The 26,851-nt window shown below is 30.3% G+C and overlaps 1 protein-coding gene across 1 annotated transcript in view; it reads left to right on the top strand.

The window, feature by feature from the left end:
• Positions 1-26,851, top strand: part of LOC129219979 (solute carrier family 12 member 4-like) — a 133,109-nt gene that overhangs the window by 39,097 nt on the left and 67,161 nt on the right. Inside the window, 4 exon segments of the mRNA XM_054854301.1 lie at positions 9,911-10,057; positions 13,670-13,724; positions 18,376-18,506; positions 19,524-19,759. Coding sequence (XP_054710276.1) covers positions 9,911-10,057; positions 13,670-13,724; positions 18,376-18,506; positions 19,524-19,759 — 569 coding nt within the window.

The following is a 26,851-nucleotide window of genomic DNA, read 5'->3' as shown; positions in this document are numbered from 1 at the left end:
TGGGAATTGCCAGCATTTTTTGTTGATAGCCAGAACTTATGTGTCTAATTAGACAGGGTTGGGTTTTGGACTTTCCATAACCGGTTTAGGACAGGACAGGTGGTTTTTACCTTCCATAAGTGTCTAAAACTCCCAAAGTCTGCTAAAGTTAAAAAAGATCTAATCAATTCATATTTACTGCAATATTTGTAAAGCATAGTTATTAATAAGTTTTAATTAATGAGTATTTGATAACATTTTTCTCCAAAATGTTCATTTAAAAAATATTTTACTTTAAAAAAAAATTCCAATAAGTCTATTGCATAAAAATATCCTTATGTAACAGTTGGTAGATTTCTGAAAGGAAATTCACACCACCACCACCAAGAAAACTAATTTCAGTTCCATTTATTACTCAAATGTTATTAAACATAATATTTAGGTTGCACAAAAAAAAAAGCTTTATTTTTTTAATGGTTTCTGCAGTGAAACCTCTCTGAGTGGCCACCCCTCCGTTCCACAAAATTTCAGCCGTTGAGAGGGTATGGCCGCTTTAAAAGGTTTTCATTACAATTGCAATATAATTCTATAATACACAACATAAGCAAGACAAATACACAAAAGGAAGTTTGAGACCATTCTAAAAGGGAAATAGTATATTATTTAATTATTGTTGACATATTTCGAAGAAAAGATACAATTTGAAACTTAAGTTTTTAATCTTCTCCAACAATTGTTTTTAAAATCAAATTCAAAATTTTGCTTTTGCCATTCAAAGGTTTTTCACTTCAAAATGATAAATGAATTGCTCTAACCAATTTTTTGGACATTACCTCTGAATTTCAAATTACTTTATTTTTTATCTCCAAAACCACTTCAGTTAAAAGTTTAGTTTGCTCATGATTACAAAACGTAAATTGATTGTGCCAAATTAGTGCCTGAAAAGCATAAAAATGTATTTGCTCAAAAGATGTTAATTACACATGCAAACTGATTTATTAATTGAAGCCAATCCCAAACTAATATTAGATTTGATTGAAAAATGCTTATTTTCACTGACTCGTTAACCACAAAAGGACTCTCTCTGTCGGCAGTGTAATTATCAAAGCTCTTCATTGCTGTTTCGTGCCTAAAAGAATTCGAAATCGTACTCTATTAATTCTCGCTGATTTTCCACGTTCATAGTGCTCAGAATTTCAATACGTAGTTCGAGATTCATAAAATGATATCTGACAGTGTTGTTTGCTACACGCAGATTGCACGTACACACTGACCAACTAATAAAATAAACATGAGTGACGTATTTACTTCAAAATTTTTTCCCGATAGATTTTCCTGAAAAATAGAATCTACATTGTTAGGGGTGTTTTTAACATTAAGTCTATGGTCTAAAAAATCTGTGCTGCAAAAAAGTGGCCGCTTAAGACAGGTGGTCATTCAGAGAGGTTTCACTGTATAAGTTTTGCATGATGTTTTAATAAAAAATACTTTTTAAATCAAAGATTAAAGTTTTCTAAAGTAGTTTGGTAGTAGTTTATTATCATAAAATGGCACCATAGTCAACAGAAAGAAATTTTCACAAAGCTGTATAACAGATTCTCAAATATATATATTTTCTTTCCTTCAGTTCAGAAGCTCATTGATTACATATAAGTCAATTTTTGCACTATATTTTGAACACTTTCATTTCCACAAATGCATAAATGTTGAAAAATTTGATTACTAGGTAGTATTTAAAAAAAAAACAACAACTTATGAGTGCAAATTAAAATTTTTAATGAAGAATTCAACTTCTATGTAACTTTATGAGAACCAGCTGTGCAAATAAGTTATATGTATGTGTGTGTGTGTTCATACCAGGGTTGGGTTTTGGACTGTCCAAAACTGGTTTAGGTCAGGACAGGTGGTTTTTACCGTCCTAACCTGTCCAAAAGTGTCCAAAACTGCTAAAGCTAAAGGGGTGTTATCTAATCAGTTCGTATTTACTGCAATATTCATAATGCATAAATTTAGGTACTAATGAGGTTTAATTATAATGTGTTTTTGATAATATTTTTCTCCAAAATGTTCATTAAAAAAATATTTTACTTAAAAAAACTGTCAATAACTATTACATAAAAATTTCCTTATGTAACAGTTGTAGAGTTATTAAAGGAAATTCACAACACTACCAAGACAACTAATTTCAGTTCCATTTATAATTCAAAGGAATGTTATTAAATGTGCAATATTTACGTGCAAAAAAATTAAAAAAAAAAAAAAAACTATTTTCTAAATGGTTTTTGCAAATAAGTTTTACATGATGTTTTAACGAAAATTATTTTTTAAATCATAGATTAAAGAACAAGAAATGGATGATTAAACACTTATATTATAAAACTTGTGCTATTCTTTTTTTATTCAGTAAGTTACCGCCCTATAGCCAGGGCTAAGGCAGAAATAAATGAAATACACCGCCATTTCAGTCACTTTCCCATGCCGGGCTGATGAGTGCTAATAAGCATGAAACTGCAGTCCTTGGCTGGTCAGGACATGCTACTAGTTCTTTAAAACTTTTATCTACTCAAATGTTACCGAAGTTTTTCCTTATTCAAGAACCATATTTAAAAAACGATCAAATACCAGAACAACCTAGTAATTGGAAAAATTTTTATTCTTTAAGTAAAAAAGCTGCTGTTATAAGTACTGACTCAAATATAATAGTTTCTCAAATAGACCAAAAAGAAAACCATATAGCAATATCAGCTGATTTCAAGGAAGATTCAATTGTTATTATTTCAGTTTATATAACACCAACAGAAGATGTTAGAATCCCTCTACGTAATCTCGAAAGTCTTTTGAGAAATATTTCAAATAAAAATATTATAATTATGGGTGATTTCAATAGTAGAAGTAAATCTTGGGGATATGCCGGTGAAGATCCAAGAGGAAGAAGAGTAATAAATTTTTACCAAGCAAATGACTTGCAATTAATAAATAGTTCATATGACTCACCAACTTTTGAACATGAAAATGGAAATGGCTGGCCTGACTTAACATTTATTAAAGGAAATTTAATTCAAAATGATAATTACCAGTGCAATGTTATAGATGATGTAGATTCCCTAAGTGACCATAAATTTATTTCACTTAAAATTCAAAAAGAGCTTTCGACTTATGCAATTAAACGCTATAAAATCACATCTAAAGGAATTAAAAACTTTGAAAAAGAGATTTCAGAAAAATTAACACCATTCATTAATTCTTGCCAGAATATTTTAACACCATTTGAACTTAATAAATTCTCAAATAATTTTATTACTACTATTCAGAATTGTTGCAACAATTCGTTTAAAATTAAAGATATTTCAAACAAATTTGAAGTAAAATGGTGGAATAATGATCTACAAAAAGAAAAAACAAATCTTAATAGATTAAAAAGAAAATTGAAGAAGCAGCCAACACCAGAAGAAAATGTTAGAGTCAAAATTGAATACAAAAAAGCCAGAGCCCAATATTTCCGAAACATCAAAAAACAAAAGACAGAAAGTTGGCGTAATTTTTGCAAGCAAGCATCTGATCCATTTGGTAAAGCTTATAAATCCTGTTTTGAAAAAATTAAGCGCCTAACTACTTTGCCAATTTTTGATGACGGAGCTACGCAAAAAGAAAATTTGGAATTCATTTTAAATGAACTTTATCCAATACCGCAAAGAAATCCGTTATCTAACTGCCAGATTTCAACAACTACATATTCATCTTTCAATGATCTTTCAAATGTTGAACCAGAAATTTCAATTGAAGAAATTAAAAATTCTTTGAATTCTTGTAATAGTAAAAAAAAACCCCGGATTAGATTCAATAGATTACGCAATAGTTAAACTAATCTTTGAAAAACTACCACAACTACTACATTGCTTTTATAACAAATACCTCAAGCTTTCTTATTTTCCAGATGTTTTTAAAATTGGAAAATTGATTTTATTTCTCAAACAAGGTAAAGATATTAAAGATGTTTTTTCATATCGTCCTATAACACTTTTACCAACATTAGGAAAAATTTTAGAAAGAATAGTTGTTAAAAGAGTTCAATTTTATTACCAAAATTTTTCTCCAAAAAATCAATTTGGTTTCAAAAAAGGATATTCAACAGAGGATGCTTTACAAAATATTTGGGAAAATCTTCTTGATTATAATATAACAGGTCATAAATTAATAATTTCCTTAGACATTCAAAGAGCTTTTGATAGCATTCCACATCCACAACTCCATAACAAAATTTCTCAATTACAGTGTCCTATTATTTTGAAAAAATTCCTTCACAGTCTGCTTGAAAACAGAAAATTAATAATGGATTCTAATAATGAATTTGTAATTCATAATCAAATGATAGGCGTCCCACAAGGATCTTGCAGCGGTCCGTTTTTGTGGTCATTAATAGCAGAAGATATTCTACACACTTCAATGCCAAGAAGAGTTTTTATTCAAGCATTCGCAGATGACTTTGTGATTGGCGTTGTTAAAGAAACAATAAAGAGCATGGGAGATGAAGCAAACTCAGCTTTAATACAATTCAAAAAATGGGCAGATTATTATAATTTGAAAGTCTCAACAGATAAATCAAGTTTATTACTTTTTAGAAGAAAAACTAAGAATCAAAATATTAAATATGGGACTGAAAAAATTAAAGTATCTAGGAATCATTCTTGATGAAAAACTTTCATTCTTACCACATATACAACACCTAAAGACCAAATCAACCAATTATTTACAACATTTAAGACGCCTGGCAGGAAAATATTGGGGCTACAATATTCGTTTCAGAGCTCGCTTATATGATTCTGTTTTTCTCAGAATAATAGCTTATGCATCTCCAATTTGGGCAAGCAATCCAACTACAAGATTGAATTTAAATCTTTTGAAATTACAACGTCCTTTGTTATTACATTTATCAGGAGCTTATGCAACAACAGCAAATAGTTCTTTACAAATAATCACCGGTATACCTCCTTTAGAAATTCAAATTTCCTACGAAGCAAAAATGGGAACATTACTCAGACTTAATAAGGACGTTGTCACATGTTTTGGAATTCTTCGAGCGTCTTCCTTTGAAAAGAAAATCAAAACAATTTTATTTCATCCCAGTGTTTCCTTAACATCTTCATTACAAATAAACTCACCAAATTTGGAAAATTCAAGCACTAATATTTCTTCCTTCCGTTACTTCACAGATGGCTCGAAAACAAAACAAGCTACAACGGCAGCTTTCCTTATTTTAAATAACACAACTCCAACTGATGAAACCACATTTCTTCTAAATGTCTCCAACTCTATTTTTCAAGCAGAAGCGTTAGCAATAAAAGAAGCAATAGATCATGCTGTAACCCACAATAACTTACCATCAATTATGTACAGTGACAGCCAATCAGTCATTAAATCAATTGGTAATCTAAACCCAACAAACTCTTTAATAGCTGAAATCCAACAACAACTAATAAATCATGATAATATCAAAATTTCTTGGATTAAAGGTCATTCAACCTCTGCTGGAAACAATAGAGCCGATTTTCTCGCAAACCAAACAGCAAATGGACTCTTAGTACCAACAAAACAGCATCCTTTGCCATTTCCAAGAAGTTTTGCAAAGCATAAATTATTACAAGATCTACTGAATGATTGGCAAGAACGATGGGAACAAGACATAACAGGAAGACTAATCTACAAAATCCGTCCGAAAGTTAAACTTACTCCTTTGAATTTAAATAGACATGAAATTTTTTTCTTTACTGGCCATGGCCCTTTCCCTTCATACTTGAAAAGATTCCATATTAGAAATAGTGACCTCTGCAGATGCAAATCAATTGGAAATCCTCAACATTACATACAACATTGCATTCACACTTCTTCATTCCATCTTCGTTCTTCTGGCAATTGGACTCAAGACTTAAAAAACTATTATTCGTTTCCTGCAGCAAAAAAGAAAATTACAGATCTTATTACATTTCTAATTGACCACGAACATTTTCTCTTTGGATAATTTTTTTTTTTTTAATATATAGGCATTAAGCATTTTAATTATTTTTTTAAAATTATTATTTTTATTATTTATTTATTGATTTTTTATTATTATTATTATTATTATTATTATTTTTTGTTTCACTTTATTTTCTTTTGCTTTCATCTATTTTTATTTATTTATTTATTTTTATTTATCTTAATGTAAATATTTATATATATTCTTTCTTATTGAACAAAATTATTTTCTTCTGTATATATCAAAATTGTTTATCAGTGTGGAGTATTGTTAAATTTTCTCGTACGTCATCCCATAATTTGTGAAATTTAACATTGTGAATGTGTACAAAAGGATGACGTATTTAATAAAAAAAAAAAAAGTCCTCGGCTGGAATTGACTGAGATGGCGGTGTATTTTATGTATTTTTTAAGTTCATATATTTAATATAATACATTCTGTAACAGCAAAAAGTTGTAACGTATTGCATTTAAATCAATTATTGCACTGTATTTTTAACACTCTCTATTGCACACATGCATAAATGTCAAACAATTTGGTTTATGGAAAAAAAAATCTCTTGCATACAAATTGAGATTTTTAATGAAGAATTTAATTTCTGTGTAACTAGATTAAAATCAGCTGCATAAAAAGCTTACATATATATTAATACTTGAATGCTCACACTGAATAAATATATTAGAAGGCCAAAATAATAATTTTGACACATTTTGTTCGGTTTTCGATACTTTCTCACAAAATATAGTTTCTCAAAAAATAGTTTTAGACACTTTCGGACACGAGGGTTTTGAACAGGATGGTAAAAACCTTGCCAACTCTGCTTTCATTTGCATACATGCATAAACATAGGGAAGTTTGGTAACTATTATCAAAAAAATAAATAAATAAACTCATTCATACTGGTTGAAATTTTAATCAAGAATTCAACTTCTATGTAACTAGATTAAACTCAGCTGCATAAATAAGTTGAATGTACTCATTGAATAAATGTTCAATATAGAACATTACTTTGATATATTTTATTCTGTTTTTGATGTTTTCTCACAGAATACATTTTTTTTAAAAAAATCTAGTTTTGGACATTTTCAGACAGTTTTGAATTTAAGGGTTTTGGACAGGACGGTAAAAACCAGGGTTTTTACCGTAGTGTCCAAAACCTTGCCAACCCAGGTTTGCTATTGAGACATTAAATGCAAAACAAGCAGATTAATAATATACCTCATAATGATGAAAAAATTTTATGATTATCTTAGCGGAAATATTGATTTCTGACAGCTATTTTAAATTTACAGTAGATCCCCATTTTACACGGGTTATTTTACACATATTTAATTATACATGGTTTAAGATTTGAAGGCATTGTTTTGTTTTATGCAGCTAAGTTTTTATTTACACGGACGGTGCATTGCAAAGAGAAAAATTTCTTTCTTAAAAATTCCAATTCCTAAGAGCAGATTACATGCAATGAACTTCATTTTGGTCTGCTAATAAGCAAGCTTGGGTCATTGGAGACATTTTTGCGATTAATCCGGGAACCTTTTTTTTTCTGGTACTAAAGTTATTAAACTCCTACAATTCAGAACTCACTGGAGAGCTTTGTGACATTAGACGAAACCCTTGAGTCTAGGAGCATTGATGACACATAACCAAACACTTTCACGTTTAAAGTTATGAGCTTTTCTTCGGCAATGGTAGATTATCTTTTTAATCTGTTAGTGAATTAAGATCCCATCATGAAAGTGAGTGAATATGAAAAATCATAGATGCATTAATGCCCAACAAAAGAATGCCAGAGAAAAATGAATAATGACTCCCAATAGACTATCATCAGGGGTACCCATCTGGGGGGGGGGGGTCATGGCGCAGATTGTGCCATTAAAATTTTTTGGGGGGGGGTCTTTAAAGGAGTATTTTTTTCATTTGGGGGTCTTAATATTGAGGGGGTGTGCCCTTGCCCTTGGGGGGGGGGGCATCCCTGCTATCATAACTAGCTATTTTTATAAGCAGTAATTTTATTCAGATTACCTTTATGCACATCAAGCACTTATATTGAAATATGTGCAAATTAAATTTTTCATATGTTTGTGTATCACTGGAATGAAATAATTTTTTTGTCGCTGGAACCCAACCCCTATTTTAACACTGCTATTAAGTCTTTATTCATGCAATTTTGGTTTATGCGAATCAAATTGATGACAGGTTTCTTCAGTCAAATTTTGAAACAGACTCGGCTTTCTTTTAAAAGGTTTTTTTACTAATTCACAAGAATGGTCTCTTTCATCTTTATTTTATTCCTTGTGTTTTATATTGTGTTAGTGCGGCTAATTTTTGAAAAGATTCTGAAAACTGTTAAATACTGTCCGTTCGTATTTTTACTTTAGTTTTATTTTGCATATGGTTGCTAGAATTGTGTCAGTAATGCTTTTTTCCTTTGGTATAAATTAGACAAAAGTTCCTTTTTATCATTTTAGCTAGTTAAAAAAAAAAATTAATTTTCAACTGAATATTTGGCATTTAAACTGAAGAAATACTTGTTATGTACATGAAATACACCGCCAGCTCAGTCAATTCCAGCCAAGGACTGCAGTTTCATGCTTATTAGCACTCATCAGCCCGGCATAGGACTAACTGAGCTAGAGGAGGAAAACCTCTTAAGGAAGCCAGTCACTCGTCTGGTCAGTGCTAATTCTATATTAGCTACCAGTTTGTTTGGCACTCTTGGCTTCCTTAAGAGGTTTTCCACCTCCAGCTCAGTTAGTCCTATGCCGGGCTGATGAGTGCTAATAAGCACAAAACTGCAGTCCTCGGCTGGAATTGACTGAGCTGGCGGTGTATTTCATGTATTTCTGCCTTAGCCCTGGCTATTGGGCGGTAATTTACTGAATATACTTGTTATGTGTTGTAAAGTCACAGAAACCTTTTTGAATGGCTGATTAAACTGGTTTTCGTGTTCTACTTTCATTCTATATATACATATATATATACAATATATATATATATATATATATATATATATATATATATATATATATATATATATATATATATTATAGCTATTTACTTGGCTTTTAAGTTTAGCTGCGTTGCGCATCTATGAGCTCTTGGTGTGGTCTTTTCAATATTTTTTACTACTTTTATTATATATATATATATATATATATATATATATATATATATATATATATATATATATATATATATATATATATATATATATATATATATATATATATATACGTATAAAATTAAGCAATCAGAATTTTAAATATTAAACAAATTATAAATAATAAATGATGATAAAAAGGAAAAATGCAGACAGCTATTAAGTAGAAATAGATAAAGTGTGAATCCAGAGCTCATCAGCCGTGGAGGATGCATTAATTATGGTCAAAAGACCAAAATTTTAACTATGAACTAGAAGAGAATGTTTAAGCTGCAGTACATGCAATAGCTGTCTGCATTTTTCCTTTTTATCATCATTTATTATTTATAATTTGTTTAATATTTAAATTCTGATTGCTTAATTTTATATTTACTTGGCTTTTTAGTTTTGCTGCGTTGCGCATCTATGGGCTCTTGGTGTGGTCTTTTCAATATTTTTCACTTTTATTATATATATATATATATATATATATATATATATATATATATATATATATATATATATATATATATATATATATATGTATATAATAATGAGCCTAACCCAAGTAAATTTAATAACAAAATGTAGATAATAACAAATATAGAAACATGACCTTAGTTGAAAGGTTAATACTCTGTATGCATTTAAATATAAAGATTACACTGAAATGTAAACCTTTTCAAACATTTAGGGATTACTGTACATTATAAATATAAATTCATCTATGCCAGCAAATTCTTTGTTGTTTATTGTTGTAAACTTTTGAATTGCAGAAAGCCAATTTAGGAACAGTAGCTGGTGTATATTTGCCATGCATCCAAAATATTTTGGGTGTCATTTTATTCATTCGGCTGGGATGGATTGTTGGTACAGCTGGAGTTCCTCTTGCATTTCTCATAGTGTTCATCTGCTGTTGTGTTGTATGTATGATTTTTTGTTTTAACTTAAAAAGCTAAAATTGTTTATGGTTATAATTTTATATAAATGAATTTTCTCGTAGAAAATATTCTAGGTTAAATATTATAATTTAGTGCATAAATATTTTTGATTAAAGTATGAGAAGTAAAATGATACAACATAATTATAAGTACAAATAATGCGCTGTTTTAAAAAAAACTTTTAGAATTGAAATTCTTTATGTACAAGGCTGCCACAGCGACTTAAAAAGCGACTATTGCTACAATTTTGAAGCAAGAGCGAATACTTTAGCCAAAATATGGCCAAAAATGATTTTTTTTCTATCAACTTTAGAGAAAAGGTGACTAAAATAAAAACTTCTTTCTTTTTTCTCCTGGGGGAAAAAAATGTTTGAAAAAATGATAATTTGCTTTTTCATTTATCTCCTACGTTTTAGAAGAAAACTATTAAAAATAAATAAGAGTAAAAATTGGAAAAGCTTCACCACTTCTATTTTTTGAAAAGAAGCATTTTAAAAAATAGCCAAATGAAATTTTAAAAAATATACATATTCACAATCAGAAATGTGTGATGTTCGTATTTTTGCATGAAAAGTTTTGTTCAAACAATTGCAATTTAGATAAAGGGTTAATTTTTCAATCGCAATTTTTGTAAAAAGTTTCTGCTACTGCTATTTTTTGCCACTGTTGTTTGCATTTGGAATTAATGTCAATAAAGTTTTGCTTTTTAATTTTTTGTAGCCTTATTGCATTCGTTTTTGAAAGCAAGCACTAATTTCAACTCAATCGAAATTTTGCGAATCCTTCATTCGTTCATCTTTTTATGCACTCAGTATTTTACTGTTGTCTTTAATTTTCAATCAGACAATGAGAAATTATACCAGAAAGTGTCATTATTTGTTTTTTTGTAAAGGATTGTACTGAAGTCTGGAAAACGTTTGTTAAAAGTTTCTTATTTTTCAAGGGTTGTCTTGGGAAAATTTGCTCCATGTATTGGCCTACCCCCCTGCTGCAAATGGTCCTGCTAACATACCATGCAACCAAAATATGTCTATTAAGTTAAAGTGTCATTACATTAAATAACATTAAAAGTACCATTAGGTACCATTGAATATTAATGGTACCTAACCTATGGCCCTTGAGGGGACCTGAAGTTCATTGAATTCAAGGACAGGTGTTCGGAAAACAACGAAAATTTAAAGCCATGTGATCTGCTGGAGGGAAAATTATACAGACTCATGTTTGTAAACTAACAACAGTTTTTTGAAATATTCAAAAACAACTTTAATAACAATTTAAAAAGGTATTTCTGATGCACCTAAAGTTAATTTCAACTTTGCCATCCAATGAATATCAATATTTGAAAGCACACCACAATAACCCGAAATGAAAAACCGCATCCATACAACACCAGATAAACAAGAAGTTCTGTCTAGAACTAGAGGAGCCTACTTTCCCGTATACCCATACTAATTTCTAGTACTTGATCAATATTCTCAAAAATAGCTAAAATTGCAAATTTTTTCAAACATATTTTTAAAATACTTTAAGCTGATTTCTAGGAATAAAATATATTCCTCACTCATCTAAAAAAATTAGATGCGTAAAAAAAGCAGCTAATACTCTTTTTGCCATTAAAAAAATCTTTAACAGCTTTCAAAACGAAAAAATAATAATTAAAATTAATAAGCTCATTAAAATAAATTCATCATATCAAAAAAAAAAAAAAAAATCGTTTCTTTTTCCCCTGTTGCCAAAAACAATTTTTTAAATGAATTAATGCACTTACCAAAATTAATTAAAACAATAAAATGTCACCTTAAAGAAATAATTTTCATTGTCAAAAAAAAAAAAAATCGTCTGCGCATATCTTTATGTAGAAACATAAATGACTTCGAGTTTATTCGCCAAAAACTGAATACCTAAATTAAAACTTTAGCGTAAAAATAAAAACAAGTCAGATCAACAATAATTATTTCACAGTCAAAACCATAGCTGCGGAGTCGGAGTCAACCTCATTTTGGGGTAAAAGAGTCGGAGTCGAATATCTAAGAATCGGAGTCTGTCATTTGTCCTCCGTGTATAAATTTTTGCCAAAACTACGAAGTCAGAGTCGAAGTCGGGGAGCCGGAGTCGGATTAATTGTCGGGCACAGGAGTCGGAGTCGGGGTCAAGTGCCCATATATTCTCAGAGTCGAAGTCTGGAGTTTGGCGTCAAGAGCTATTTCCAACAAAATTTGTTTGAAGTAAATCCGCCTTCAAGTACGGAATCTACATTGACTTTCAGTTTCCCCATAGGCGCTAATGTTAAGGGATTTGAACTGTTCAAAATTGAACGGAAAATTGTTCAAATCAAAAAGATATTTTACATACAAGTTTTTCATCAAACACTTTTTCCTACAAAGTTTGTTTGAAGCAAATTCGCCTCACAGTTCGGAATTGCATTGAATTTCCCCGTAGGCGCTAATGTTAAGTTTTTTTGAACTGTTCAAAATTGAACAAAAATTAGTTCAAATCAAAAAGTGAAAAATGAGAATGAGATGTCCTCGCCGAGATCTTTCGAACAAAAAAAAGTTTGTTCGAATCGGACTATTCATTCGAAAGTTATTAGGGGGGGGGGGGGACAGACCGACAGACAGACAGACCGACAGACATTTTCCCCATCTCAATACCCTACTTTCCAATTTTTAATTTTTCGATATTTATTCAATTATTTTATTTATTTTTGACTTTTTTTTGTTTTTTGCGATATTTTTAAGATGCATTAAGCCTTCTTTCATGCTTTTTTCTTCTTTTTCTGACTTTCACTGTTAAAGTAGGCTAAAAAGGCACCTCGCTGGAAAGTCCAGAGTCCAATAATCAGTTAACACTAGGAAAAATGCTTTCAATTTTTCCTGATTTTCTTTTCTTTTAATGATTTCCAAAGTACTTAACTGCTCTGTTTCCTTGTATTAGTTAAATGTATTTCTTATGTTCGTGCATAACTAGGCTGCATGCACCGGTCCCCCCCCCCCCCCCCCTCTTTGCGAGTATTCAAAAGGGTACACATCCCTGGCTGGTTTTACAGGGTAGTATAGTAGGCAGTATTTTACAGAGCAGTTGGTTCTCAATGATATAAGTAAATGGTCACTAATAAACCTTAAACAAGAGTTATAAGAAATAACACAAGCAGATAAATTTAAAAATTTTACTTCTTGCATGTCAATATTTACAAATTCTTTTAGTAAGAAGCATTTTGAATGAAGAAAAAAAAGAGTTTAACAAATTCACATGCACTTTATATTGACAAGGACTTTTTAGGAAGTCTTTTTTTTTTTTTTTGTTCTAATCTTGTAGTAAAAATCCTCACAAACTAATCTGATATTAATTTTTCAAGTCAATGTTGCAAATAAGAAGGTAATTATCTTAGGTAATCTGTCCCAGTTAATTATTTTTAGACTTTATTGGTCATCAATAATCAAATTTATCTTTTACTGGGACATGGAGAAAACTGGCCAGGACTCCAAGATTTTGTCTGAAAACCAAAACTATCCCAGTCAAATCCGGACATCTGGCAAGCCTATGTGTAATGTTATTTATGTGATATAAATATTTGTTTTTTGTTTCTCCTTACAGACCTTTACAACATGTATTTCTCTGAGTGCTATTGCAACAAATGGCATTGTTCCAGGTATGTTACGCATGTCCGATTTGGCATCTGTTTATTTATATCATACAAATATTAATTATTTACCGCTCTATTAAATTTGCCTTTGCATTCTCAAACATTCTTAAACAACACAAGCAAGATTTATCATTTATATGACAATTTATTTTTTTATTTTGCCTAGCATTTGATTAAAAAATTTGTTAAAACTGCAATGACTGTTGAAGGTGTTATATTTTGTCTGTTGTAAAATTATTTTTTAAGCTTGGAAAAGAAAAAAAAATAAATGTGTAAATTTATCCTTTTTTCAGAAATTAACTAAGTTGTTAAAATATGCTTATTGTAGCTAGATTTATAACCTCAATTGATTAATTTTGAAAATTGACTGATGTGAAGAACAGTATAACCAGGGTTGCCAGATTTAAGAACAGTAAATACGGAACAGGCTTCTAGGAGTGAAGGGGGGGGGGGATATTTTTGTGATTGAGTACAACTACTGGTTATGGGTGACAGATATGTTTTTACAGCTTTCGGAAGATTCCTCTCAGTATGTTTATGAGTGAGCACAATTTTGGAGGAAATCTATCTCAGAGAATAAAGCAAGCAGTAGAACAATGTTCAGTATACAGATTGATGCAGAGAGGAACATGTGCTAATTCCTTTTTTACTTGCGTCTGCTATAAGAGAAATGATGACATCGAAAAGTTTTCTTGGTAAATGTGACTAGTTTGTCGGAAAGAGTAATGAAAGGAATCGTGGAGCAAAACTTGTTTTTTAATGCCACACCAGTCAAGGGGGAAATTTGACTGAGTAAGCCTCATTGTCTGCCGCCAAAACAAAAACATACAAACCAAATCAATACGATAACAATTTTTGCATTTGCTGCCACATGATTTTCTTTTTGCTCTTTATTTCACATGTTTTGTTATTTTTTCCCCTTAAAATAATGTCTCCTTTTTACTTCCTTTTACAAAAAAGGAAGTATTGTATTCGCGAAAAAATTTTCACTCAAAAATCGCCCTTAATTTCCATTTTGCTCACCCCCAAATGAATGTTGAGTTTTTTTTTCGATTCGACCACATGCGGAAAAGTGCCTAAGAATGTATAGACACACGAAATATCCATTTTGACCATCACCGAGGTAATTACAACGACTTTTCTCGTGACGTCTGTATGTATGTGTGTATGTGCGTATGTGCGTATGTATCTCGCATAACTCAAAAATGGTATGTCCTAGAAAGTTGAAATTTGGTACATAGACTCGTAGTGGGGTCTAGTTGTGCACCTCCTATTTTGGTTGCATTCGGGTGTTTCTAAAGGGGTCTTTTGCACCTTTTTGGGGGAAATCATTGTTAATTTCGATGCAAACTCAAGTGGTGTTATAATTTGGCGGTCACTTGGCGATATATCGCCAGTCTTTTGGTTGCCAAGTTTTGTCGCCAACTTGGCGAAAAATTTGGCGATTTTTTTTTTTTTTTTTTTAAATCTGCTTTCAATGTGGCCATTGCTAGTGATATTTAAAGAGTTAGAGAGAGAATCCCATTAAAATTGCAATAATAGGGAAATAGCATTAAATTGGTGTAAAAGGAAGTCATGTGATGCACACATCAGCTCGTTTAAAGTATTGTTATTAGCCAGAATACGGGACTTTAGCCGTCCCATATGGATGTTCCCCAGGACGCGGGACAATTTTTCAAAATACGGGGCTGTTCCTTGAAATCCGGGACGTCTGGCAACCTGAGTATAACCCTGATTTAACTATTGTCAAGGTAGTGAAAAAAGTTATCAATTAATCGAGGAGCATAGACATTCAATGCAGTTAAATCAAGACCAGCGAAATGTATCATTAAATTGAGAAAATCGTTAAATCAGGTTTCGTTAAATCAAAGTGATACTGTAATTGCTTCAATTTAAAAAGTTAATCTTCAGATTTTTTTTTTTTTTTTTAAATACAGTGCTCTAGTTAGCAGAAGCAAGAGCAAAAATGCAGTAAAGAATTTGTTGGTTTGACCAGCAAAATATTGATTGAAATATAGTAGAATCTCGAAAGTTCAAGGTTCTGCTTAGTTCGTGTTGCCTACTTTATCTATTCAGTTACATTTTTTAGTTCCAAAAAAATTATTTTCATTCAAATCTGAAAAGAGAAATCTTTTGCTATTGTTTAACTCATTTAATTACATGCAGTTAATAATAAAAAATGCATCGAGAGGTTGATTTAAACAACACTTCTTAAGTCACACGAAATATACATTGACTACTAAATATGGATTATAACTTGGAAATAATAACTTGATATGTAAAACTGCCAATGATTAGCCACAAAAAGCAGGTTAACATGCCTTTTAGAATACCTGATTGGACTAAAAAAAGATTCACAACTTGATGCCGTTTGAGTGGTAGATACGAAATTTTAAACCTTCTGCAACTAACTGTTTTTGTGTTATGTGATATACATACAAGCATATATAGTAAATAATAATGTGATCTTTCAAGTAGTACTTGTTAGAAATCAAACAGCTATTGCATATCTAAAAAGCTTTGTATTTTTTCCTCTAATTTTTGAATAAATAGATAAGTAAAATAATAAATTAATAAATAAAATAATAAGAACAATAGCAATTTATAAGCTGTAAAATTTAATAAATAATTTAAAAATCTGTAAGTACATCACATCACACCCGAGGGTCCCCTGTTCCTATCACAGTAGTGACTTGCCCAGATTAGGGACCCTCGGGAAGTTGCAACCTTTTTAATTTAATTCCAAAGTAACAGAATAAAAAATTTAGAAAACTAACAGAATACGGAATACAAATAACATAATACAGAATACAAATAACAGAATACAGAATTTTGAACATTTTAAAATTTTAACATAAAATATAAAATACAATAAATATAACATAAATAACAAGTTGTCAATATACTATGAAATGAATACTAGGAAAAAGGGCCTACGTGGTACTTTGGAATAAATCTGTAAGTACAAGTAGTGCAATTAATAGATTTGTATAACTGATTACCGTGTTTATCAATCAGCTATTAGAATCATTTTGTATAATGAGATTTTATCGAGCTGGCAGGCTGGCAAAACCAATGTTCATTTTTGCTGTCTACAATCAGCAGTTTTTGAAATTAATACCAATACATATCTATTTAAAATAGACTTAAACCACTCTAGATTTTTTTTTTTTTTTTCATTTATATTTCAGAACTAAATAACTTTTCTACTGGACAGGTTTCAAAGATAAGTTAACACTTGTGGAGTTCCCATGATGAGTGACTAGTGTTTCTTAATAAGTTTTATAAAATTTTATGTTTACTTTTGAGATTACGAAAAGTTCTACTTTATAAATTTCAGAGAAGGTAGAGCTATCAACTGATCCCTTTTTTAGTTCCAAGTCCCTATAGGTCTCTTTTAAAATCTGGTCCCTCCCCCCTTTTTTCTGTTTTAAAATTGTGGTTTAATTTTGAATCTGCCTAATAATCTCTATTATCCATTTTTTTTTCCTTTTTTTAAGAACTATGATTGTTCACATTCCTACCACGATAATTTGAATCAAATAGGAACACAGCACCTACATTTAGAAACTAATTGTAAGTGCAATCAATTCATTCAGCATAGTTTCTTGTTCTAGATATAAGTACTTTAAAAAAAAAATTAAAAATTGTACCGGTTATTCAGTTGAAATTGGCTGATTATTAAGGGACCAATTACTTTTTACTGTAAATTAATCAGTGCAGCCATAATTTTAACCTTTAAAAGTTAAGGTTTAGGTCCTGTTTCTCCCTAGAAACAAACTAAATATGTTGGGTGCCCTGATAATAGAAGAATGTTCTTGGCTTAATCTCCAATGTGAAGTTGTAAGATTTTTTCGAGAACACCTTTCTAGTTTTTTAAGTGCATCATTAAAATTTTAGTTATATTTTGCTACTCAATACTTCTGAAAATTTTGTTTTTTCTTAATCTATCTTGCGTGAGATAGATCTTTGGAAATCTTCCTGATTGTAGCCGATTCCTAACACCCCACCCCCCTCCCCTGCTCCCATTAACAGCTAATATATTTTAATCTACCTACCTGAACAGAATAAAACAATTATTGCCGAAAATTTGACTATCTCGCTAAAATCGCAATGATCGTAGTATCCCCTTATTTGCTTTAATTCTGGAATCTTTCAATTCAATTTTCTCCCACTTCCTGCTCTCAAATTCTCTAAAAATTTGGTTAGCAACCTTATACCTGGTGATAATTAAATATTCCATAATCATATTAATTGGCTTATTTCAATTTCGAGCAAAACTTTTTCATAAATCCTCTAATATGTGGCTGAAAAAACAGATACCTATTAGTGTTTTACATCAATAGAAAGCCCTGGTTTTTATTCATAAGATTAAATTTGTTCAAAATTTCTAAGGTAATTGGAATTCAAATTATAATTATTTTTAAGTAATTTCAAGCGAAAATGTAGGTGAGGATCTAATTAGAAACTGCATCATTGTTAAACAATATTTTTTTTCCCGTCATGACTTTTCATCAGTTTGCTTGACTGTTGTGGTTCCATAATATACTATATTAAGACGTATGTATATGTCTATATATTGAGAATATATTTTTTTTTCAATAACCTAAAATGTTTTGAAATATTGGTTCTTATGAAGTGATTTCTTTGTTGTCAGCTGGAGGGTCATACTTTATGATATCTCGATCACTGGGACCCGAGTTTGGTGGAGCTGTTGGAATTCTATTTTACTTGGCTACTTCAATAGCAGCAGCCATGTATATCATTGGAGCTGTCGAAATATTCCTGGTAACATATTCTTTATATATATATCATGGAATTTTTTTTCTTTCTTCCTTCTCTATTTTGTTGTGCATCAAAAATGATACTCCTAATGTAAGACCTAGAATTATAATTTTTATGGAACTTTTCTCCAAAATGTATCAGTGGAGGGGATAACTAATATTTAAAAGGGGACAAAGTACCAATATTAATTGATAATATCAGTTCTTGGTGTATTTCATTACATTACATTTAATATCTTGTATTTTTGCCATAACTTAGTATAAAATTTAAAAAATATCTTACTCTTACTTCACTAGACTTGCACAAGTATTCTAAAATTTAATATATGTTTCAAACCTTTATCAAGTTTAAGTTCTATTTTTAAAAGAATAAGTTATAAAGAGGGAACATTAGTGTTTGCAATGCCTTTAGCAATTCCTTTCCATGCATGCAACAAAGTATTTGGATAAAATAATAGCAAAAAACGTTTTCAGAGGATGCAAAAGGATTTGCACTTTTACCTCACATGTACTGTAAACTGAACAGGAAAAGTTGAATTATTGGAAATATTATTTTTGTATTTTAGAGATACATATAATCCATTATTGGTCCCGTAATCAAATCAAAAAGTTTTTTAAAACCTCTTTTTGGAAGAGATTTTTAAAAAGTGGATTTCCACACGGAAGTGTTCTAAAGAGTTTGTGGACGAGACTCTCCCTCATAGCATATTTCAGAGAAATTATGGGGGATCAGAGAAATATTTGCAGGAATACTTACATCCTACCATAAGTTGTAGCCTCTGCAATGATACTTATAATAATCGCATTCTTTGATGTATCATGTTGCATTTTTTTATGTACTATGATATTGTAAACCATGATGCAAATCATTAAAAAAAATAATAATGCATCATGATGTTTTGTGCGATTATCAACTAGAATTTAAATTTGAAGTGTTTTTTTATAGCTTTTTTAACACAAATTTTATTCTTATTTTTGTTTATTTATTTATCCATTTTATTTATTTATTTATTTTTTTCAGAATTACATTGCTCCAAGTTTATCACTCTATGGTGATTTTCGTCAGGACCCAAACATCATGTACCATAATTTTCGCACGTATGGTACAATTTTACTGGCCATAGTGGGATTGATTGTTTTCATTGGAGTCAAATTTGTTAGTAAATTTGCTCCTATTGCTCTATTTTGTGTCGTTATTTCCCTCATATCTGTGTTTGTCGGAGTTTTTACAAACTTCTATGGAAATGATAACACAGAGTAAGTATGTTTTTATATTTCTTATTTAAATTATGTTTTTAATATGCACTAAAAGGCATAAAACTGGTCAGTAAAAGTCAGTACAAGTCAGTGTTCTTCATCTTGGTCAATATTTGTCAGTTTTTTTCAAAATTTAGTCAGTGAAGTCAGTATTTTTTTTTATTTATTTATTTATTTATTTATTTTTTTGCAAATTTGCTGAAGAATTATTTTATTTTGAGAAAAATATTGACAGTAATATTTTCCCTGTTTTCTTTAACTTCATAAAATGTCAAAAAAGTGAGACATTGCCAATGCTATAACTTAATTTGGCCAACTTGGTAAAATTTACATTATTTTATAAGAGTAATTTGCTGTTAGCTTCTTTCTATTCTACTTTCCACAAATATTTTTAAGAAAGAACAAATATATGCTTAGTCTGTTGAAAAAAAAAATTCTAAGAAAGAAATAATTGTCAAATAAATAACTAAGTTAATGAATGCTGCAAAATAAAAATTTTGAAATTAAGGCTTTGTGATGGGGTATCTGTTAGTATGTCTGATTGTCTCCCCCCCCCCCCATCCCACCATTGAAAAAAACATTTCATGTTCAAAAAATGTTAGAGAAGGTGGGTCATTCCCTTTTTTTCCCATTGGTTCAAAAATAAAACATAAGCACCTATGGAAAAATTGAAAGAAAGATATAAATCTCAAACTAAAAGGGACATTTGTTCTGAAGAAACTTATTTAGAGAGAGCTTGACTTACGAAAAATATTTCTCATATTTGTCTTTTTTAAAGGTATTTTTGAGAAATGAAAATAATTTAACATTAATGCCGATTTAAATATTTTATTTTAGAAATTAATTACCCATGCTAAAAGTGATTTTTTGTTGCAAATATTTACAGAGTAAGCGTACGTCTAAAGTTTCTTTTTTTGAATAAAAATGAAGGGAATTTCAAAACATGAGAAAGTTGTAAATATTTTTTTTTTTCTCTTTTTGTTTTAACAAATGATGTGTATCTTAATTTTCGCACTAAATGTTTAAATTGTGAAGAAATTCATTTTTGTTTTGGAAATGATTAAAAAGGACAATCAAGAATTCTGTTGAAAAAAATAAATAAATTTTTAGGGAAAATAAAGAATTTGTTTTAAAATTTATCTGAATTGCTTCTAATACCTACAAAATAAAACAAATATTATTGCAAAAAAATTGCTTTATTTTATTTATTTTTTTATTTATTTTGTCATTATTATTTTTTTAATTTTAAGAAACCTCTCTTTTTCCCTCTATACTTTAAAGTTCACAGTAGAATAAATATTATGTTACTTATCACATATATGAGGTTTTAAATTAGTGTTATGATGATACTGGAATTATATTAGATAAAAGCCAAATCTAATTTTCTTAAATAAAGTTTCTAAAGGGCCAAAATTAGCATCCACTAAAAAAAATTAAATATTTAATTAAAGATTGGAATTACTTTATGCAGCATATTATTATATTGTTTGGGTAATTATTACGCATAAATATATTTTATCTTAAAACTCTCTTTATGATTGTTTTTCTTTTTTTTTTTTTTTTTTTTTTTCGTAAGATCTTAGCATTGAATTAAATATTTTGGTTTCTCCTTTTTATTGGCTTTTATGTATTTTTATGTATATGTATAAAGTCTAGTCACCAATGAGATGAGAAGGCTAAACACCCAATTTACATGCAGAAATGGATGCATCTATTAGTTTGCCGGTTTTTGGAGATATGTGTTTTGAGTTAGCCTCTAAATTAAGCAGAGTCACATTAAAATGAACTTGCATCAAAAAATTTCTTTTCCCCCCTCTTTCAGATAGAATCGTTTTAACTGACTGTTTGCCAATTCCATACTTATATACAGCATTTGATGCTGCTTAGCATTCTGAATACATGGATGATTTAAAATGTTGCATGTTTTATAAGTTTTTGTTTAAGAAAGGATAAACCAGCTTCTTAAAGGAACTTTACAGTTTTGAAAAGTTGTAACTTTTTTATCTAATATGTATTTGTTTTCTCGAAACTGATTAATGACAGATGTAGGTTCAACGCTAGAATTTTCAATCTCTATCTGCAAAGGTTATTGTTGCACCTCCAGAAAAGTTTTACTGTGTACCATGTACATTGTAGAAGTTAAACTAATACATGAGATCATATCTAGACAGGAAAAGCACAGCCTACATCAACATTTGACTAGTGAACAATTTCAACCTGTCTATTTACAAGCTTGAAATTGTGTGTACTTATATTAAAATGAAGTGTTGACCTGGGAAAATTTCTTTGGAGCATGCTGAAAAAAGTACCTACTATTGTGTTTTCCTACTTTCATTAGTAAAAAGCATTTAATTAAAATGTTGAAATATGTAAAATAAATAATAGTGATAACCATGCAATTGGTACTTAATTAAAATTATTCATCTATTTTTGACAAATAAGCTCACAAGGACATTAATTTTAAAATGTATTTATTTTTTCTTTTTTCATAACAAAAATCTTTAATAGTTAACCTATCCACTATTTATCTTTAAAAAAAAATTAAATATAATAATAAAGATTTACTATAACAGTAAAAATTGTAACATAATCTGAACTTGTTGACTGGCAGAAGACACTCAAATACAGCCCTTTTGCTTATCTATACTTTTGTCTGTTGAAACTTAACCTTATTTTGATAGATCAGTGCAAAGGTGCTGTAATAATAACAATAATATATTTATAAATTTAAAAGCCATAAATTTTTCCCATATCCCTGGGAAAATATTGATAATTCCAGGGGTCTGACCAGAGAATATTTTGGTCCGTTAACGGACCCTTCACAAAAATCCGATCAACCAAAATGGACCTTTCACAAAATCGAGCAAAAGCAAAATAACGCATATTTCAGTGTATAAACCATATTTCTGTGTATAAACCGATAATTTTTGGAGCCTTTTTTGAAGTCAAAGGCTAATTTTGAAAAAAAAAAAAATCGGCACTCTTGCGATGCTCCTGCAAGTGATAAGTAATTGCTACTGCCAAATAAATATAATGGTTGTTTGTTTTATCACAGCTAGTTAGCAGCGGTGTTGTAGTAAACTTTTCTGAAAAGGCATTGGTAAGCACTTTTCTCCCTGCTCATGATTTAATAAACAATAATAATATATATCTGCGAAATGAACTTAGAACTGCAAAGGGATAGATAGTAAGGGTGGGGAAAAAATATCATCTCTTCAGATAGCGTTACCAACTTCAAAATTATCACCACTTAGCTTCTGGCGTTGAACCTTTATAATGACTTGATTAGAAAATATTCTTATCATTTTACCAGCTTGTCAATATTTGCGTTTTTGCGGTGCGGTGCGATGTTTAATTGTTATTTTGGGAGAAAATTATGAGTTTTGATTTTTCGATGCTAACAAGGATGACTAACTTTAAATAAACGCTTTTAATTACCGTTTTTTTTTCTTCTGTCTACATTTTGAAAAATGCAATCTTTTAACATCCGATATGAGAATCATATTTTGTTCTTTTTCCAAGCTAACTTCGCTTTATTAGGATGCAAATAAATGAAAAGTCCCTTTATTTCTGTTGGAACTCTCATTTGAAGTTTTTAAAGCAAAATTAAATTTTCTGTTATGAGTCAAAAATTAAAATGCTGAATAGATGGTTTATTTTATTTTATTTATTATTATTATTATTTTTTTTTTTTTTTTTTTTGCGTCAACTGTGTCCACAGATATTAATGTATTAATGAAATGTTTATCATAGGACTCTAAAATGCAATTTTAAAATAATTTTATCAAAAATATTTCTTTTACAAGCCGTTTTTATACTTTTGATGCCTTCACTTTGAGAATTGCGATCTCTTTGCATCCGCTATGGGAATCCGATTTTTCGAATTTTTGATGTTTATTACGCTTTGTTAAGAGGTAAACAATTAAAATATCTTTTTATTTTTGTTAAAATCACGGAATTTATAAGTTTTAAACGAAATTCTGTGCTTTTTAAGAGTGTTTCGGGTCAAAAAGTTAAATGCTGAACCCTATTCTGAATTTTATTTTATTTATTTATTTTTTTTTTTTTTTTTTGTTACAGTTATTTTAAATACTGTACAGAAATATTTCTAGTATAATTTAACATAATGTAGAATGGTAAATAAATATTGATACTTGAGAGAGCGATGCCCCCTCACCCCACCCCCACCAAATATCAGATAAACACTCCAGAATGATTTTTTCAACATAGAAGAGTAAAAGACTCAACTTTAAGTTTAATTGTTGCAGTTTGTGCCATCTCTAAATTGTAAAATTTCGTTTACCAAAAAAAAAAAAAAAAAATTTTTTTTTTTTTTTTTTTTTTTTTTTTTTTTGCGAAATCATTTGATTTTTCACAAAATTATTTGATTTTTCACAAAAAACGGACCCTGTGAAAAATCCTGGACAGACCCCTGAGCTCATGTGTAACTATGTATAAACATCAGTCTATGTCGGTGTTCCCAACCTTTTTCACGTCGTAATCTCTTTTGCCCCAACTCAGCAACTGCGACCCCATAACGGTGCATATGAATTTGTCAATTTATCAGATTGAATCAAATATAGTGGGGAAAACTGAATTTCATTTCAAACAACTTCTTTCGCCCTGCATGACATTTCTGTTAATCTCATTTGTATTGTATTGTTAGACACTGATACTTGTCACATCTTTTCAATGCTGGTTTCTCCAAACATCAGTTTTCGATAAGCATAGATTAATAAGAGTTTCACAAATCGTAAGAGAAGTTTTTTGCTTAGAATTTCCCAAAGCAACTTCTTCTATGATACGTGGGTTACTACCAAACTCTGAGAAATATATTCCTGATGGTTACAGTCTTGTTTCTGAGTCTAATTTCATGAGGGTGAAAGAGTTCCAAGTCTTTTTGACATGTGAGTGTTTTGTCTCTATGTGACACTTAAATTTTGAAGGCTTCTCTGATTCCACACTGTCAACTACATTGCAGAATGCATTATGACCTGAAAATTCAAACATCTTTTGAATATTTATGCTTTTTTCTCTTGAACTTCAATTTCTAAATGTGAAAATAAACCTTAAAATCCATTAAACAATCTTCTTTTTACTATGACAATAATATGCCTTTGAATTTTTATCAATTTATGCAGTTGTTATTTTAGTACTATAAATTTTAAAGAATATAAATAATAAATTTTGGGTTTGAGATGTTGTAATTCATTCCAAGATATGCATGCACTTACGCAAATCAGAAGAGTACAATAAACCATTTAGTGAACATTCTATGAGTCTAATTAATCCTAAGAAAAGGAAAAATTAGGAAAATTGGAAATTGAATTCATTTAAAAAGGTGATGATGATGACTTATTCCTCCAGTCTAGCCTGGTCTAGCCTCAGGCTAGACCAGGTCCATGAGCCCAAGTGTCCCCAAAAAATCATAAACCAGGAGAGGTCTGGTGTAAATGTCCTCTCTGTCCAGTCCACCACAATTCAAAAGATGGTCTGGAGATGCCTGCACCAATCTACATTTGGTGCAGGTGTCAAAAACTTTCTCACCTAAATGAAAAGAAAGGCACTTGATGTGCCCACTTGCAAGCCTACTGATTGTTGTTTGGACAACTCGATCCACCTTGATGGAAAGGGCACCACTTGGGGGGGCTGCCTTTTGTTTTCGGGGTGAGTCGGAGGAGTCTTCCAAAGTTCTTGGTTCAAAGTTTTCATTTTATAAAAAATTTCCGAGAAGGTCAAAGCTCTCGACACCAAGTTTTCAGTAACACCTGCCTTGGTCAGGAGATCCGCTGTGTCATTGCCAAAGAGACCAATGTGGGATGGATTCTATTGGATATATATCTCATGTTGCTGGGTGTGATCTTTAAGATTTTTAAGGATTGAGACAGATGTTTCGTCTCCAACGTTTGCCCAGTTGCTAAAATGTTGGATAGCACTGCGGCGTCAGATAAAATCCATATTTCAGCAGATGATGTTACCGTCTTGATGATTCTGAGAGCTTCATCAAGGGCAATTAACTCGGATCTAAAAATGGAACAGAAGTCTGAATTTCTAATTTGAATTTTTGAAAACAATTAGGAGCCTTTATAAAGATGCCACTGCTACATGAATTCCGGTTATTTTTGCTGCCGTCAGTATAAATTTGAGTTGCAGCAACTGGTATTTGATTTATAATCTCTAATGCGAGTTGGCTGGGAAATTCAGGCGGATCTTTATTTTTGAAAGTATGAGTCCCCATTGTTGATCTTAAATGGACTTTAGGTAAGTCCTCTAGAGGGTTAAAGACTTTCTTCAACACAAGTTCTTCTACATCCTGATCCAATATATTCATCGTTTGCGTTCGAGAGAAAGGATTATCTCTTTTTATCCTCTGTCTGTTTGTCCTGTTTATAAGATATGCAGATGTGCGGTTATTAACTCTGTAGCTGTAAAGTTTACAAATGTACTTTATATATTAGGTTTCTTCTCAGACCCAAGAGCTCTTGATATCACTTTTGAAAAGAACTACTTCTAGAACCTAATTTTAAAAAGTAAAGGCATGTAGAATTTTGCAATCAATCCGAGCAAAAATGTCCCAAAATGACAAAAACTAAAAATAAACTCTTCAATAAATACTTAAAGTTCAGTCGATAACTAACTCGACTAGAACTTATGACCAACTTTACAACTATCCATTGTGCCTTGTCTATAGTTCTTTGATAGAAAAATTTAAAGATGTCCTGAAAATTACTAGTTTTCTCAAAAGACATACTGCATTTTGGGTGCTTCAAAAAACTTTTTCTGTCGTAAGGGTGTCCAGTTGTTATTGGCAAATACACAACTACTTTGGCAATATGTTTATCATAGAGAAGGAGAACGGAAACATTACAGCAGTAATTGATACCACTACAAAGTAAAATTAAAGTTATGTATTTTCTTACGTAAAAATTTTGCAGCACAGTAATATTATGTATTTTAAAAGTAGGAATAGTGAAGCTACCCCATAAGAAATGGTTTGTAACCCTATTTCAGTTGTGACTCACAGGTTGGGAACCCTTGCTCTACACATTAAATGAGCTGATGTGTGCATCACATGATTTTCTTTTACGCCAA

Source organism: Uloborus diversus, chromosome 4 (genome assembly GCF_026930045.1).
Source record: "Uloborus diversus isolate 005 chromosome 4, Udiv.v.3.1, whole genome shotgun sequence".
Lineage (NCBI taxonomy): Eukaryota > Metazoa > Arthropoda > Arachnida > Araneae > Uloboridae > Uloborus > Uloborus diversus.
The sequence above is the reverse complement of the archived record's forward strand: the minus strand, read 5'-3'. Positions and strand labels throughout refer to the sequence as shown.